Source organism: Poecilia reticulata, chromosome 19 (assembly GCF_904066995.2).
Source record: "Poecilia reticulata chromosome 19, P_reticulata-male-v2, whole genome shotgun sequence".
Classification (NCBI taxonomy): domain Eukaryota; kingdom Metazoa; phylum Chordata; class Actinopteri; order Cyprinodontiformes; family Poeciliidae; genus Poecilia; species Poecilia reticulata.
Genome location: NC_088848.1, coordinates 4467310 through 4485369, shown reverse-complemented (window position 1 = coordinate 4485369; position 18060 = coordinate 4467310). Strand labels below are relative to the sequence as shown.

The 18060-nt window shown below is 41.1% G+C and overlaps 1 protein-coding gene across 1 annotated transcript in view; it reads right to left on the bottom strand.

The window, feature by feature from the left end:
• The window catches only part of nrg3b (neuregulin 3b), a 240809-nt gene extending 224904 nt beyond the window's left edge, over positions 1 to 15905 (bottom strand). The window contains exon 1 of the mRNA XM_081600918.1: positions 13286 to 15905. Coding sequence (XP_081457044.1) covers positions 13286 to 14132 — 847 coding nt within the window. The 5' untranslated portion in view covers positions 14133 to 15905. The remainder of the gene's footprint in view (positions 1 to 13285) is intronic.
• Positions 15906 to 18060: the final 2155 nt, after the last annotated feature.

Below are 18060 nucleotides of genomic sequence, written 5' to 3'. Positions count from 1 at the left end.
AGCCAAACATGAACCCTGAAGATGTATTGATTTTTCTATCCATGAATGTGTGTTTTGCCCCCAAAAGGTTTTCCATAGGGACTAGTGCCACACACACACACCAACATCCAACATCATGACTCCACCATTAGGCCGTCAAGTAAATGACAGCTAGGTCACTCTGGTCTTTAAAAGGAAATCTTCATCAATTATTCAAAAATACTGGCAAGACACATTCCATCTGTTTCTTTTACATTAGATTAATATTTCAGGTCAAAGCCAACTCATGTCCAGCACTCCTACCTCTTGTTCTTGTCACCACTTCCCATTGGATATTTTGTCTGTATGACTCACACTGGGACATTAAGGCATCAAGTCAGTATTTAGAGGCGAGCTTTCATGAATCCCCAGACATCTTCCTGTGAGGTCAATATCACTTACACTTATCAGATAAACTTCAAAAGACATCTGATCCAACACGGATGTTAACTGCATTGTTGTGTCTATAAGGTATAAACACACACTGCAATAAATGTGTAATTTTAGACACAGATGGTGTGATATATAGGGTCTGGAAAAGTATGAAATTCAAAGTACTTTCCAGATTTGGAAATATACCAGAGAAGGCAAAAATGATCGTTCTTCCTGACTTTACATTCTGTCCCACTGAGTGTTAAATCCATCATCCACAAACTGTTTCTTTCCTCATCCATCCATAAAATCTAAATATGCAGAGCTTGAAGAAATATATATTTATTTTAAAAAATGACATAAAATGAGTATGACATTTTGCTAATAAAAATGTGTATCAGCCCGGATAATTAATCATACCAAGCCCCTGATCTTGTGGATTTGCATCATATTAATGAAAGTGAAATAAGATCTTGCTTAGTACTGTTCAGAGGGAATAATTTGTTTTCTTTTTATCTTTATGTTTCTAGATTTTTACAGTTTTCATTTAAAAAAATAATCCAATGATCTTTTTGTCGAATTCCAGACGCTTTCAGAGAACATTTTGCCTTTGGGTCGTTTACCTCCTCTCTAATAGGATATTTGTACTTAACGTTGCAAAAGGCCACATTTGGGGTTAGATCCAGTCGTAGTTTGTGTTTCCCCATTCAACTCTAGCAGAAGGAATATGTGTTCACTGCCGCGGAGGAAATGTTGCCTAAGAGGCTCAGCTCAAGGATCAAATGTCTTTAACATGAGGGAGGATGACGCGAAGCAACTACCCAAGGCTCCCATCTCGGATATTACGCACAGGGCAATGTGCTGGACAACTCAACCTCTGTCACGCATGCTGCAGCTGTTTCATCTCACTGTGTCACAGCAATTAGCTCTTTCCACCAGTGCTGATTAACTTCTGCAGCATTAGACACTTGCACAAAGACTTTGCTTGCAAGCCGCCTGAAGAAGTATGGAATTAGTATTTTCCAGGTCTCATTAAATACTCAACAACAGAATATAGTATAGAAAAAAAAAATTCTTTCATTCATTCATTTGTTTTCCTTCCAGGTGGATTACTCGTTCTAAAATTGGAATGTAAATGCACAATCCCATCTCATAATAAAAGAAAATCATCCACAATCTTAAAGTTTTGCACTGTCAAGCCGAGGCCTAAACTTTCAGAGAAATACGCAGTCATGCACACCCTCACACCTAAGCTCAATTTAATCTAACATGCATACTTTTTGGCTCATAGAAGCCTGTGGGAAACCCATGCATGCACAGAACATTGCTGATTGACTCACTGAAAGACACTGTCCTTCATTCCTCTTACTAAAAGTTACATGACAGCACGCTATATTTAAATTATTTCTTAGATACTAGCACCACACGTAGCTCAATATAATAAACCGTATAATTTATTTTAAGACGATGATAGCTCCAACTGATTTGCATTTCTTGCTGATTTAGTTCTGCAGTGGCCACATTCTGAAGACATTGTGGTGACAGGAATGAGGTGAAATACGGATAATACCTTGAGGGCAATCTGCATAAAAATGAGAGATAATAATAGAACAGGTAGAATGGTGGTCTGAGATATGCAAAGTGTCTAGCTTAAGCTCATTTACTCAACTGTCATGTCTATATGCCTTTGCTTGGCTGCCTGATTCTTATCCTGAAGCATGCTCTTGTGGTTTTTGAAAGTCTCTTCCCAATAAATCCCACAGCATTTCCCTTTAGTATCCAACCCACCCAGTTCCTGTCTTGCTCTCTTTCATTTTTTTTTTTTTTTGTTGCTTTTCTCCTTTCTGTCTCCCAGCTGTCCTCTATCTGGGCTCTCTCCCTCCCCCTTCCTCATTGATTCTTGTAGGGTCAGCGAGTGGAGCAAAGCACCAGCAGTGGAAAGGCCAGGAGATCAATTCCCACAAAATTTCAAACGTTCAGTGTGCAGCCGTTCCAGAATAATTTGTCTGCAGGCTCACCCCACTAGACACACAGATTTATTCTGCTTTGTAATTGGTGCCCATCAGTGTCAAGTGTCTCTGCTATCTAGATGTTTGAGGCCACTGCTGCCAAAGGATGAACAGTTTCATTCATTTGAATGTAAAAAGTACATGCACACGGTTTTAGCTGACTGATGAATTGTGGCTTTACCAATTTTTGAAAGAATTGTTAGTTATTTTGTGTTTTTCTTACCTGGAGTGTTTGAAAAATAACAAGTGTTTTGCTCATGAAATTGCATGTGTATCTTTCTTTCAAAAATGGAAAAACAAAGAGGAGCCAATTTGTTGGCAGTGAGACAAAAACTGTTGCTATCTTGTTGCATATTTGTGTACCTTGTTTTATGCGAAACCTCTAACATGGATAATCTATCTCTGACACATCATTTTTGTACAGAAATAATTCATTGTAAAGTATTAGTTGTAAATTAAAAATAAAAATTGAATCTAATGTCATTCCAACAGCCTTGTCAAACATTTTAAAATTTTAAATACAAACAGTAATAAAAGATGATGTTAAAATAAGAATAAATGAATAAAACCAAGGTTTGTCGTAATTGATGTTGACGCTTTTATTTTGTATCTTGGTCTAATTAAATTTAACCTACTTGCGTCGATTGCCTGTCACTTTGCTGCTGTTGCACCAAATTCCCCCTCAATGAGACAATAAAGACGTTTGTATTTTATTCCATTCTCTTGATTTACTTGCACTTTGGAATGTGTTTGTCATTTTCAACACCACTGTTTTTGTTTCTGATTTAAATTAATGAAGAAGAAAAAAAATCTAATGTTACTTCTACCTCCTCAAAGCCACATAAACTTTAGTGCAGTAAAAACCAAATTAAAAAAATGATAATAATGTAAAATATTATGACTTCAAAGAATTGCTGTATTTATTTGGAAAACAGTTGTATTTGTATGTCAAGAACTGACCAGTATATACTGAAATCATGACATTTAGAGACATGCTGCTGCTCCAAAGCTTTACCTTTCTGAATGTCCAAGTTACCCCGAAAAAAAGCCGTAAAGACTGGGTTTGAGTTAAGATGTTACATTGGACCTTAAAAGCCGAGGTACGAGAGCACGCTTCCTAACTAAGAAGATATTTGCAAATCGCTGCAGCTGCACACGCAGTGCAGAACCAGCCCTGTTGAGCCAGCTTCAGCGAACAAACAGAGCATGTCTCTGGAGAGACAGAGGGGCCTCTGAGGCTGTCTGGCAAATCTCAGTCTGACCTCCCTAGAGAGAGAGGAACGGGGGAGAGAGAGAGAGAGACGCAAACTGGATTTATATCTTTGTTTTTAATCCCCCTTACACGCTCCACCGGTCATACAGTAGTACTTTGTGCAGCCTTCAAATGGAGCCAGGGGGGGAAAAATGACAACAAACAACAAAAACACAGAGCTTGCATGACAAGAAAAGCACCCTATTGTTTTTTTCCCATCTCATCAATGAAAACAATCCCCAGTGGCACTTAGGGCACAGCGATGGCAGCTTGAGACCACACAACTGTGAGATTGTTGGACACAGATGCCTCTTTTCTTTGTCTGTCAAATTCAGTTTGGCACTGGCATCTTATTACCTCCTGCTAATTTAAATCACACCTACGGATTTAGTTTTTTCTTAACCTGAAGGCCTTGATATATTCAAACTCCTACATACACTTTTTTTTTGTTTTTTTGTTGCTTTTAAATATGAACATAAACTTTACGTGCACAGCTTATAGCTTATATTGTACCCATACCTGCAGCCACCCAGCCCTGTAAGTATGTGGACAGGCTAACGTGTACACTTGAAAGACTTTTAATACTTAAAGTGTGCCAGTGGATGAAATAATCCCCAACATTGAGCTAGCAACAAAGTTAAATCTTGATATTGCAAAAGATGAAGATTTGTGCATCCTTTCTGGAACAAAGGATGGCAGCAACTGGAGTTATTAATTTTGCCTGGGGGAGTTTCACAGGAGAGCCCAACATTGTGGCTTTGTCTCCATAAAATGTCTCTATTGGGTTATGTTGTATCTAATTAAAACAAAGATGAGCAATACAGGAACTTTTATCTTAAGCATATTGTCTTCTATAATCCTTAAACGCCTGAAAGATTAGTATTATCAAAATAAGCTAATAACCAAATCTGTGTTTGTATAACCAGCTGTTACACTGTGGCTTGTATTATTTTTAGGAGTCACCATGGAAAGTTTTGGTCACAGAGGCTTCAACTGTAGCAGGAACACCAAAGAGACTCATTTCAGTACATTTGCTATAATAGTCTGTCTGTGGATCTAATATTGTGAATACAATAGCATTATAACCACAGCAGGATTATTTAAAGATGAATGAAAACTAAAGACTTGGTCATCATCAACATGTTGACAAGGAATACCTAAAGGGGTTTGTTGCCAATGTTGGAATATTACATAGTTTTCGTACAGTCCTTACTGTGTCGATCTGTTTCCTACCAAATGTTAGAGAAAAGGATTCAGAATTAGGCATTGAGATTAACTAATCAGACGTTTGTGGCCAATTTACTACAGTATGATTTTTTGACTTCCCTATAGGAGAAGAAGATGTTGCTTTCAGAATGTATTGCGCTCTTCCTGAGCGGTCATTGATTATTTATATTAGGAGCAGAGGTGACGCGACGCTACATGTGTGAGAGAGTAGCTGTTGTGCATCAGGGTTTTACTATTACAAAACAATGTCAAAATATACCAGCTGACATTTTAAAACGGTTTACCATCTAACATTGTTAGTGCAGAGTTAGCAGGTCAAACTCTAGTTGTTCTGTAGAACATGTAGGTCCTTCTGAGATAAAACAGAGCAACTTTACTACTCTGCATTTAGCATTCTGCTCAAAGTCTTGCTCTCTCTTGCAGACAGTATCTTTGTGCCTCCTCTGACTTTAAAGCTACCTCATGCTGAATATAACTTTGTTTATACTTTCCACAAAGTTATTGAATTTCCCTTTGGGATCAAGGAGGCATTTTTGAATTTGAATTTGTATGCACTTTGCTACAAAACTTCTCCACCAAAGTTTTATTAGCACTCATGTCTGGTATTTACTGCACAGAAAAATAATCTAATTTTTGAGTTTTGAACTGGCTGACCACCAGTCAGAGCTAACCCTAATAAATATGATTGAAGTCATTTCATCCATTCATTTTCACACATCTAACCAAGTCATAACAACAGAAGCAGCTGTTTTAACAGGCCGCCAAACCTTTCTCTCACACGCACACCCTACAGCTCTTTCTAGGGAACACTTGGGCATCCCCAGAACAGCCAAGAGATGCATATCTAGTAAATACTGGAACGTATCAAAAGGTGACCTCCTGGTAGCTCCAGTACAAAACATTTTTAACATGAATTCAAAAGGTGTCCTTTCAAGATGCTTATCAAAAAAAACCTCCATCTTTCAGTGTAGCAAACAGACACTCCAGTCAGTAACTGAATTCCTGGAGGAAGCAAAGGCACCCCATTAAGGAAGTGCTTGAATTTGCCATCCCGTCTGGTTTGTGATTATATCTTGTAGCTGAAACATACGTTAGATCACATGTGTCAAACTCAAGGCCCGCGGGCCACATGTGGCCCGCCATGTCATTTTATGTCCCCCCCACCCCCACAGCTTTTATAGGCTCATAATTGACTTAAAATAGGTTTTGAGCACGAATTGACTACAAACTGCATCTCCCATAATGCATTCCGATTGTTACCAGCAGCAGAGTCACCTCAAGCTGCTTATTGATTTTACCAGCGAATAAAACTGAGACATCGACAAGCTAACATCAAAATGTCCAAGAAAAGAAACATCGATTTACAAGTAAGACTGTGAATGAAGATGTGTGTCAGGGCGGCAGGTGGCGCTAGACTTTTTTTGTTATCCGTTATCTTGACCGACAACATAAAAAAAATAGTTCATGTATTATTTTTACCTAAAATTACAATCATATTAACATCGGCTATTTAGTCGTATTTTATGCGGTTTAGATCAAATTCACCGTAAATCCAGATCCCATCACAAATTAAGCAGATAAATGTATCTACATTTTTCTCCGTAGTGACAAAAACTACTGACTGAGGCCTCAATAACTTTCAATAAATAAAATTAAGCGACTTCACTTAAATTAGCATCACTTCACCCGCTGGGGTCTGAACGCACTTCCTCCTGGTTCCCATCTGCAGAAAAATCTGCGCTAATTCATCAGTCAGTTGGATCTGTCTGGTCCAAACAGATCAACTGAACTCTGAGTGTTTTACCCTGTGCGGTCCGGTGTGCCCTTTTACCAGGATTTTTTATTTATTTATTTTTGCCTGGTTTCGCTTCTCCGAAACGGACAGATGTAACGTCTGCAGCTCCTCCAGGACGCCGCTCTCCTGGGTAATGTGCACCAAGAAAGCTCCATTTGTTAAATCTTCTGGATGAGTTACTTCCAGCGGTTTTTAATTCTTCGCAGCCGCGGAGCCGCGTCTGCAGTGGTTGAGCAGCGGACTGCGCATGTTACAGGCTAATTAACTTTCATCGTCTTTTATTTCCTCAAGATAAACTACCGGCTCCTCAAATAGATTAACACAACATTGATTTCTCTTTAGTTTTCTCTGGTTTGTAATGGAGACTTGAATTTAACGCGCCATTTCAACCAAAGGTTTTGAATGCGCTTCCTAACCAGACGCTCCAAAGCATTATTTAACAATATGAGGTGTTGTTTAATTTATTTTTAACATTGTATTTTCATACATTTATGCTATGGCTACCCAAGTCTAGTTTTCCAGAGCTACTATCTGCAACTTTAGATGTGTTCCTTCCCCATCACACCTGGATCATTGACTCATTTTAAGCCTCTACAGAACTGAGTTGCTGCTGATGAGGGAAGTCAACCTTTAGTCTGGTGTGTTTTAGCAGGGATGCACCTAAAAGTTGCAGCCTGGAGGACTGGACCTGGACACTCCTGATTTGTACCGTCAATGTGGCCCGTTGAGGGTGAATATGCTGAAGTGGCCCTCGGTGAAATTGAGTTTGACATCCCTGCATTAGATGATCAAAAAAGTTCACAGTTTTGCCTCCCAGCTGGGATGTTTTTTTTTTTCCAGAATTATGTCAAGAGTGCATTTCACTACAGCTGCCTGAATCCACTGCAACTGCCCGAGTCTGATTTCTTGCAGACAAACTTCAAGCATGTGTAACCAGGTATGAAGAAGTACAGAAGTGTACAGTTTCTCCCTTATAACGTTCCTACCGTGTAAAAAACTGTTTGTCAGAGAAATCAGCACTGGAGGCTTTTATTGACAGTAATCATAAAGAAAAGTCTCTATTGGCTGCATGGAACTGGTGTAGTGATTCCCCTTCCCTGCCGGTTTCTCTGCTCCACTGGACAGCTGGCTAAAAAAAGGCCACTACATCTTTCTCATACTTATAAAAAGGGCAAACTGGACTGTTTGGAAACAGTTATGGAGTGGAAACTACTGAAGATAAGGTTGTTGCATAAACCACAGTTGACACGTTTTGGTCGGTTTGGCAAGCTGTTTTTAATAATTGCATTTAAACTTTCATTTACATTTTTGTTTGCTGATGATTTTTTTTTTGTTTGTTTGTCCAAAAACAGTAAGCTGTGTTACTTTATTTCAGTTAATATATAATAATATAATAATAAAGAAAGTACTGCAGGTAGAGCCAGTTCAGTTTGCGTTGTTATTATTATTAATGATGCTTTTATGCTTCATGTGGGTAACTTTATACCCACGATTTAATTAGTATGCAATTCAGGATCCAGATAGTGTATCTAACGCTCACATTTAATTTAAATATTGTGGTCATTTCTACACCCATCCTGTTTTAACCGTTTTTAAATGCAATACTTTGACAGCTTTTATTCTTCTTATGTGTGTAGCGCTTTATCTCTTATGTCTTACCTTAACATCAACCTGCAGGGAGACGATCAAAGGGAATGTACCTTTCACAAACACTGAGTTTATTCATCAACATGCACTGCTGCCATTTTAAATAAATACATATGAAATTTAATGGAGTGTTTGACTATAAAAATGTCTAATTTTAAATGGATTGGACGGAAAATCCTTATTGGTGCATCCCTTGAATAAAGTAAATATAAGCGAGCTGAGTTCGTTGTTCAGTGACAAACACATTTAAATCTATTTAACAAACAGTACAACTAATTACAATTCAAGTGCCTCAATATACAGCTGATCGTTCAGATCACTTGCCGCAGCAAAGCATTTTTGTTCGCTACGTTCCTAAAATCCCTGCTGTTAATATTTCATAGCTGTTGTTTCAGTCGACTGATTTACAGTGGTTCTGTTGGTTTGCATCCCTTCTCTCTTCACTCCAAACTCCTGCACAGCTGGAAGACGTTCCCTTTGTGCGAAGCCGTTGATGCAAAATGCAGTGCTTCCCGCATATCAAGGTGCTGACTGACTCGGCTGTTTCCCCAGAAACAGGTACGGAGGGATTTCACTGAGGAACAACAACATGTTTGAACTGCTTAAAGAAAACCAGAGGAAAAAGAGGAGGGAGGAATGAATGTGACTGTTTCTTCACAGGGCTGCAAATGGGCTAGTGATATGTGCGTGGAATTTCAACCGCATTTCACCGAGGAAGGTTTCACACACAACTGAGAAGAGAGCAGAACCGGCCCCAAGCCAACACAGTGTCCAATGGTTTCCCCCAACAGGCAGTCATTGTCCACCATTCCGCCGCCTGTTAACGTCGCGCCGCAGAACCAAACGGGCTCACGCGACAGCCGAATATGTTACATTCTCACAAAAAAAAAGAGAGAGAGAGAGAGAGAGAGAGAGGGTGGGGAAAGAAACCCAATGATAGATTCATGAGTCAGTGCAAACACATGTCACATGCTCATCTTTTTGTTTACAAGTGTGCCAGTTTTTTTTGTGCAACTGTCCATATGCTCACGAATGTGAGCTGAGGAGCTCAGTAAAAAGGAAGAGAGAAAGCCGAAAACGCAGAGCAAAAATAGACAGCGGAATACAATGACAGCAAGCTGACACAATAAACCACAGGGAAAGAGGGAGGAACAGGAGGAAGGAACACAAAAGGACGAGGTAGAATATTCCGCTATCCCCAACGGACAAAGCTTGTCTTTTAGAACACAGACTAATTTAGGCTTTAACCAGGAGCAATCTTTACAAGAAAAAAACATCCTTTTACCACCACCTAATGGATTTGTTGTGTAGATTGCCTGAAACCTGAGACTTTACCTCACTGCAAGTATTAACACTGGACATGAATCAAGATGTGACTTTACTGAAGGTAAAAACAAACGCACCTGAAGGTATGTTTTACAGAACATTTCATCATCAAGCAGGCCTCTTCATGCATCATTTTAGATTGGCTGCACTGCACATCCCGAAGGCTTTTCAAAAGCATTAAATGAAAATGAATATGAGCTGGCTGGCAACTCATTTCTGGTCTTCTCTGATCTTAACTGTTTATTTTTTTTTCTAAAGGGTTCTATAAACTCATTTGTTTAACTTATGCTTTACTTCATCAAGTAAATACACCAATACAACAAGCACTAACCACAAAAAAACTGCTTTGCAAGTTTCTTGATCTAGGTAGTGGTTTTAAAACCAGCAGTAAAATAAGGAATTACTAGATTACCCCCCTTTTTAGCAACAAACATTGACAGAACAAACATGTTTGTTGGTGGATTTTACTGTTTCAGTTTCGAAGTGCTTATTCAATCTCAAGCAGTAAGATCATTTTTGCCACAACTAAATGTCGAGCAGTGCAGCAATCTTTCGATTCATAGTATTAGCACTAAAAATAACACGATTTTCTCAAGGTAATCACATCTTTTTTAAATATAACATCATTCAAATTCTACATCTTCAAATGTTACACATTGAAAAAGAACATTTGAAAATTCTGGGCTGTACAAAGACTTGCAAAGACAGAAATAGGAAATTATTCCTCAAAAATATTATGGAGCAACACAATTATTTCAATTTGTCTAGTGAATCTTTTATAGCTTAACTACTCGTGAGCTAGCTAGCTGTAATAAAAGACTTTGCAAACTTGTGTAAGTTTTCTATCTTCAATTTATTTTACATTTTTGAAAGTTCTACAAAAATACTAAAATAAAATAAAAATACTGATTGAAATGGTCATCTTTTAAAAGGAGGATATTAGCAGTTATTATCTTACCTGCAGCAGATAACTCGTCTTCTTCACCGAGTTCAAATCCGATTAATTTGACACGGAGGCTGAAGCTAATTGCTAGTGAAAGAGGAACCAACACCAAAGCAGCCTTTAGCTGACCTAAAACAATTTCAATGTCAAAATGTCCTCCTGTTTCAGCACCTCTGACCCTCCCCTGCCTGTTTCTGTGTTGCCACTCAACTGAAAAAAGGTTTCCACAGCTATTTTTACATATTTCACTTCAATTCTGTTTATTCATACAAAACCAACTCACACGAATGTCGTCCCGAGAAACTTTACAAGAACAAAAGAAAAGTCAATTCAGTCACACAAACATTCCAAATTGTCCAAGTTATCAAACGGTGCATTAAGCTCAGTTAATTACCCAAATTGGTTCAAAAGGTTCTCTAAGGAAAGTCAGCAGATCGCCTCCGAGTCATTGACTTGCAAATAACTCTGTGAGCCATACATCACAGTAATGGCATTTTGAAACAATAGCTGGCCAGCTAAAACCAGCAGGTTTAACATTTCAGATGAGGTTCAACTGCAAGCAATTGTTCTGGGCAGAGTGGACCAGCAACAAGACGTGATTCTCTGCAAAAGCAGCCCTGGAAAACTAGAAATATAAGTTTCTGTTTTTATGTTTTGCTAAAGTCTAAAATCTAAATAAATGTTACAGTGAATGTAGTGCAGCCTCACAGCTTATCGAGTTTTGGAAGACCAAAAAAGATTTATTGTTTATAATGCAAGTATCATATTAAATGTCTATGAAATGTTCCCACAGAACCTCACTCCATAAATTTTGAACTATCCCTTTAGTTTTCCATACCTTTAAAAAAACAAATTAGAGATGCTAAGAAATGGTTTCTATTGATTCTGTTGGTTGTGTTCTGGTTCCTTTTGGCTACTGGCAGACTGATAATAGACAAAGTGATTAGAGAAAGCAAGGAGACTAAAATGAAATGCTGTCCCTCAGTAAAAGAAACGGAGGAATAAGAAGAAAAAAAAAACCCTCTTAATGTTTTAAATCTTTTAGTTACAAAGATCCGGTTTACTAAGAATGTGTTATCGTGTGAGGTCCTCGGCCTTTCATAGTATACAGCACAAACAGATGCTTCCTGATGTTCACCCGAGGGAGCTTCTCATTCTGGCAGCTTTCAGCTGTTTGGCAGCTCTTTGGCAAGTGATGTAATTGACTCCAGAGCAGCGGATTATTTTGCAGGAGGAGTCTGAGGTCTGTCTATGGCTATATAGAGCCGGCCTGGCTGAAAATATTTAGCCCTGGAAGAAGAAAAATAAAAAAATTGTCACCTGATCACTGTTTGCTGGTGGAATCAATGCTGCTGATACATCCAGCTGATAAATGAGAGGGTTGCACGTAGTGAACGCAGACATTTAATCCGTTCTAGGGATGTGTTGAAATGAAGGTCTCAGTTTTCATCTCAACACATTTTTGTTGTTGAATGAAAAGCCATTTCATGTCGCGTCCCTTTGGTGACTCCTCTTTACGGGAAGCCGGGATGAAAATGTAAGTCGGGAGTAAAAGAGTCGAAAAAGACCATTTCTACACAGTCATACCCACTCCACTCACATCCTGCCCCACCCACTTCTTACAGAAATTTTTTGCGAGATGTTGAAAACATGTTCCTTGTGGAATTAACAATCGTGGAGTCTTCTTTCTTTAGCACAATAAAACATATGCAAAACTCTCAGCTCTCCTGCTTTGTACCCTCTATCTCCCTCAAGCCTTTCCCTTACTTAGGCCCCTCCATCTGTTTATTCCTCTCATCTCAACCCCCTCTCTTCGTTCTCCTTCTTTGTTATGCTCCTTGCATTCGAGTCCTTCATTCGCCATCCTCTTTAACTTTGCTGTTTTTCAAAGGGTTTCTCTTCCTTTCCTCCCGTTCCTGTTCCCTCTCCACTTGTCCTCTGATAGCCCTATTCTCTTCCCCATATCCATCTTACTTTCCCTCAGCGCCTCCCCCTCCCTACCTCACACCCCGTATCTCCCTGCAGTGTAAAGCAGAACCTGCGACATTCTGCTAAATAGGATATGCAGCCTTGCTATATCTGATTCCTCAAGACAGGAGGTGAAAGCTAACCTCTCTCCTACCTCGACACCTTACAAAGCTTGCGGTATTTATTTTTATTACATAAATGAACCAACCTTGGTCAGGGCACATACTGCAAAGTTTCAACATTTCAGATCTGGCAACAACAAAACCGAATGTTATCTGTTAGATAAAGGGCCGTCTTCAAAGGTACTTTTACGATTGTAGAAATAAGGGAGAAAAGCCCTCTGAAAGTGAGATTCATATCAGATTAATGTGTAAGGTAAAGTTAAAGATGAATGGGGTGAAACCACAGAGAAAGCACCTTATATCAGCTCGCGCTAATGAATATGATTAATATTAAGCTACTGGACTATCCACTACCCATGTGGATGAAGAAGGAAGTATAAATGTGATTAATCCATGAGATTAAGCTGTAATAAGGTGTACCAAAGATAATAGGGTTCTTTCACACAGACACACAGGTACAGGAACTGGTTACTACAGTGCAACCCTGTACTTATTGCCACAGAAGCCCAAGAGCTCTTCTCACACACTCATGACGAGCTGCACACATAACCTCGCAGCACTACACTCACTCTTACCAGCACCTGTGACCCAAAAATCTGGACTTACGAGGTCTGATGCGGTGGTGTGGGCGTGTGGCCGGGCCCTTCCCCGGGCGCCCGTGATTCCAGCGGGACGTGGGCTTCATCGGAGCTGCCGGCTGAGACGTTGTGTTCGGCTGTACCTTGGCGTTGTTCTTAGCAGTCGCCGTGGTGGTGGTGGATGTGGTGGTGGTGACAGTAGGAGGAGTCTGTTCCGGTTTTGAGTTGGCAGCTCCGTTGCGTCCATTGGAAGTGCTGCTTCCCTTCCTGGCGGTACCGCGAGGTGTGACCTCCTTACCACTGGGCACTGGGGTGAGACGGGTGGCGCGGGTAGCAGAGGTGGTGACTGCAGTCCCACTGACTCGGGTTCCGACTCGATTGTGCAGATGAGGGGCTCGGTTGCCGTCCCCATTGGAGCTGCTGCCATTTGCTGAGTGGTTTGCTGGTGGACCAGATCGAGTTCTTGGCACTGGGGCGGTACCATCCGCTGCGAGCGGCGTGGTCGTGGAAACCATTGCAGTTGTGGATGTGGCTAAAGACGTGGTAGCAGTGGAAATGTCAGGCCCTTTGGGCATGGCACTGGGTTTTGAGAGAAATATGGGGTCTTGGCCATTGATACTTTTGGGATCAACCAGATCTGTGGGGACATAATCTTGCACAGAGCCAACCACAATCCATTTGAGCAGCATGAGACTGAGTCCCAATCCCACAAATCCCATCACCAGGGGTACAGCACACAGCCAGGTCTGCTGGCGAGGCCACACAGCACACGGACCACAGCGCAGAGGGCCCGGGGCTCTAGGGGATGCTTGTTCAGCCCCTGGCTCCTCCAGCGTCATGGCTGCCAGAGTGCTTGCACCAGAATGCTCACTCATCCTGCCACAGCTTTTTTTTTTCCCTCTCTTTTTGTCTCTCAGAGTGTTTGGGAGGTCAAACAGGTGGCCTAATGATACATAGGCATATGTAAAGAAGATGTGGCGGAGAAGGGATGCTGCACATTTTACAAGCGTACACACAGTATGTTTACAGCTTGAATACCGACATGCACAGATGGGAAAAACCAAGCAGACACAATCCACTCACAGTCACGTTCTAATTAAAAGCTGGTTCTGCACTCAAATGCATTCAAAAGCAACATAACCTACACTCCCTCTGGCGGACAAGTAACCAAACTCTCTCTCTCTCACACACACACACACACACACACACACCCACACGCGCGCGCACGCACACACACGCTCACATTCAAACGCTCACGCATAAGAACACAAACGCATGATGATATTCCAACTTCCCAGGAGCATACAGGTTATGGGCAGGTGAGCCAAGCAGGAGGACGGGAGGAGAGGAGGGGGGGGGGGGGAGAAAGGGCGCTTCACTGTAGTGCGGCGCAAATGAAGCGGTGATAAATCCGAGGATGCTTCACTCCAGTGTTAAAAAGGCGTCCCAAATATTCATATCGATCCTTCAGACTGGAGCTGTAAATCCATGTGAATGTGAGCGCACTGACACCAACATCGAGCCAGGACGCGGCTGCAGCCTTTTCCTCTGTACACTGGATGATTATCGGCCGCATGGGGGTCCTTTAAAAAAAAGAAAACCCGCAAACCTCTGTCGCTCCTAGATATCAGACGAGTTCGTCTCACTCTCAATATTTAAATATATACAGAGAGAGAGAGAAAAAAAAAGCGTGCCGTTGTCACTTGTCTTTGCAGGTTGTCTCAACTTTTCACCTAAAAGGTAAGACCACTCGTCTCAGATAATATTCAGAATAATCCAAGCCGGGAGAGAGAGAGAGAGAGAGAGCCACGAATCTGAAACGACGCGGCTCAGAACGGACCTGAAGCGATCTGGCAATAAGACTGAAGAGGGGGGGATGTTTGTTGCTGGCAAAACCCAGCTGATCCAGGTCCAGTCTCCAGGCGCTGGCCACCCCCGACCGGATTATTTCCCGCACGTCTCAGATCCCCGTCTTGATGATGGAGGGGAGGAAAAACAGACATGAAACATATTTTAAAAAGACGATTCTGCGAGTCGTCCACCCTCCTCTGCATTCCCACGGAGGTGCGAACAGCAGAAGGGGTGACGGAGAGAGAGAAAGAAGAGAAAGAGAAGAGGCGAGGAAGGGGTGGGTGAGAGAAAGAGAGATGGAGGGAGAGAGGGAGGGAGGGGGCAGCTGCTCTGAAAAATGATGCGGTGGCTGTCGGAGGCTGCAGACTGAGGAGAGAGACGGAGAGGAGAGCAGGAGGAAGGAGGGGAGGCTTAGGCTGCGGTGAGAGACCAGAGACTCCTACCCATCCGGTCCTAGACACTCCAAAGTGACGAATAGTGGCTGGCCCCTCCTGAAACTCACTTATACATACTTACTAAAAAAGACAGATTGGATTAAGAAAATATTCCGTTTGATTGGAGTAAGAAAGGTGGAGGGAGGAGAGAGACACAGAGAGAGAGTGAGAGAAAAAAAAAAAAGGAAGAGCAAGCTCTGCAGCTGATGCAGATATGGAGGCAGAGCAGAGCAGAGAGAGGAGGCGGCAGCAACAGCATCAACAGCAGCAGGAACAGAGAGGAGAGGAAAGGAGAGGCGCTTCCATAGTGGACACACCCCAGGGAGCGCTGAGATCCAGGGATGGAAAGAGAGAGGAGGAGGAGGAAGAGGAAGAGAGAAGAAGCACCACCCTGATGTCTCTCCCACAGTCAGCACACACAAGCGCAAACAAACCAAACACCGGGGTTTTATAATTTACAGGCGAGCTCCAGCACCATACTTCAACTTGATACTTCCATGGGCAGCACTAGATAAATGCCTTATTTTACAGTTCAGAAGGGAGTAAGGCTTTAGGCTCAAAGCCAGGCAGGCTTTTATGGGAAGTTCCTGGGCATGAGGTAAAAACAATGTCACAGTAGAAACTGCAGCAGGTAACAAAACGGGTTATGAAGAAGGCTATAAGGTATAATGGTTTTAATCATATAAGGAGAGAGACGGAGAGGTTTTAATCATATAAAGCTATATGATTAAAAACCATTTTAACATTGATAAAGGAAAAAAAATACATTTGAAACTGATGTCCCCAACCCTTTCCTGACCATTTCAGTTGGAACAGCTCACATGCTCTCATGCACAAGGCAGATTTATTCATTCACAAATTAAAGGTGCTAGCAGTGACTACATGAATGTGGCCCCTCTTTCTGCAGCCACTCAACCCACCACACATCTATGCTTTTTACAGGGAAACAGAAGGACAGATCTAAAATTTATGCAAATTGTAAAGATGATAAATATAAAGAGATGTGCAGCTGTAACCAAATGCTTAAATGCACCGTAGAAGTTTAACAGTTTGTCTCACCATCTTACATTAAATCAAACTTTTCCTATAGTCTCATCGGACTTTGTTTTCTGTTCTCTTGTTGCACGGTGAGAGAAAAAACAAGTTATTACTTTCTTTTTTGTGTGACATTGGAAAGTCAAAGGAACTCAGGCAAGACATCTGGAAGAGAATTACAGACCTTCAGAAGGGAAGTTCATCCTTTTGGTACAGAGACAAATGTTTTGGTGTGAAATGAGAGCATCAACACTGGAACAAAAGCAAAAGACTGAATGGATTGTCAATATCTACAGTGAAATGTGTTTTATGTGTCTTATACCAACAATTTGCTCAAATGTCACTTACAGAGGAGTGGCCTTTGTTGCTCCAAAAGCAACAGAAAAATCCAGATTCCAGTTTGTAAATACAAATACCTTAGATTGTGGAGACATGTTATGTGCTCTGAACTAAAAGCAAAGTGTTTGGGCCATAATAAGCATTGCTACAGAAAACAAAGTCAATCTTTTGCACTGGCCCACCACAAAGCCCTGGCTGCAGTCACATGGAAAATGTATGGGCAGAGCTGAAAAGTCTAGTGCTGGCAAGAGAGCCTACAAACCTGAGAAAGTTACAGCAGCTGGGTCTGTCATGAGAAACGGGAATAATTTATAGCAAACCTTTGTGAGAAGCTGATGGAAACAGACTCAGAACGTTTGACCTGAAGTCAGACAGACTGAAAGGCAGTTCTACCAAGTATTAAGGAAAAACTATTTACGTTTCTGCATTTCTGACAGACTGGGAGCTTTTTCAATAAGAAACCCTTAATATCTCATGTATAGCAAATAGAAACTATTTTGGTATGTAGTAACTGACCCAAAGTAGAAAAACATTGTAACATTTGAGGTCATTAAGCAGCAGTGGCATGCTTACACTACTACCACTAAGTGGATTCATATTTATTAACAGGACATGCAAATACTGTGAATGATAGGACATTTTTGCTTTTTGACTTATGTTGCAGAGATATGTCACATAGAAAAGTGAAAGATGCTGCGCGTGTTGCCCCTCTGCCGTCCTGTACCTGTGCAGGTCTGGTCTTTCAGTACCAAACTCTTTTGAGGATATGTTGTTTCTGGTTTTACAACTGATGACAAAGTAGTTGTATATAATCTATTTACAGCATACAACGATAATGTGCTTATGTCTCCAAAGAATAACATATACAATCAAGGAGGAACAAATTGTCCAAGTGCAGGCACAAAATGGGGGTAGAAATTGGCAAAGGGGCAAACTGACCTGGAGTCAAAGGGAAGAAACCATGCAAGGCTAACAGCTAGCCAGAGACTCTTTATTTTAGCTGAATTCAGCTTTAAATAACTCGGAGAAAGGTGGGCAGTTAGTATCAGATAAAATCTTATCCAACAGATTCTAACATTGTTGGTTTGACTGAAGTTGTAAAATGGAAGAATTGTCTCACTAGCACTTAGCCTTCAGTTGCTCT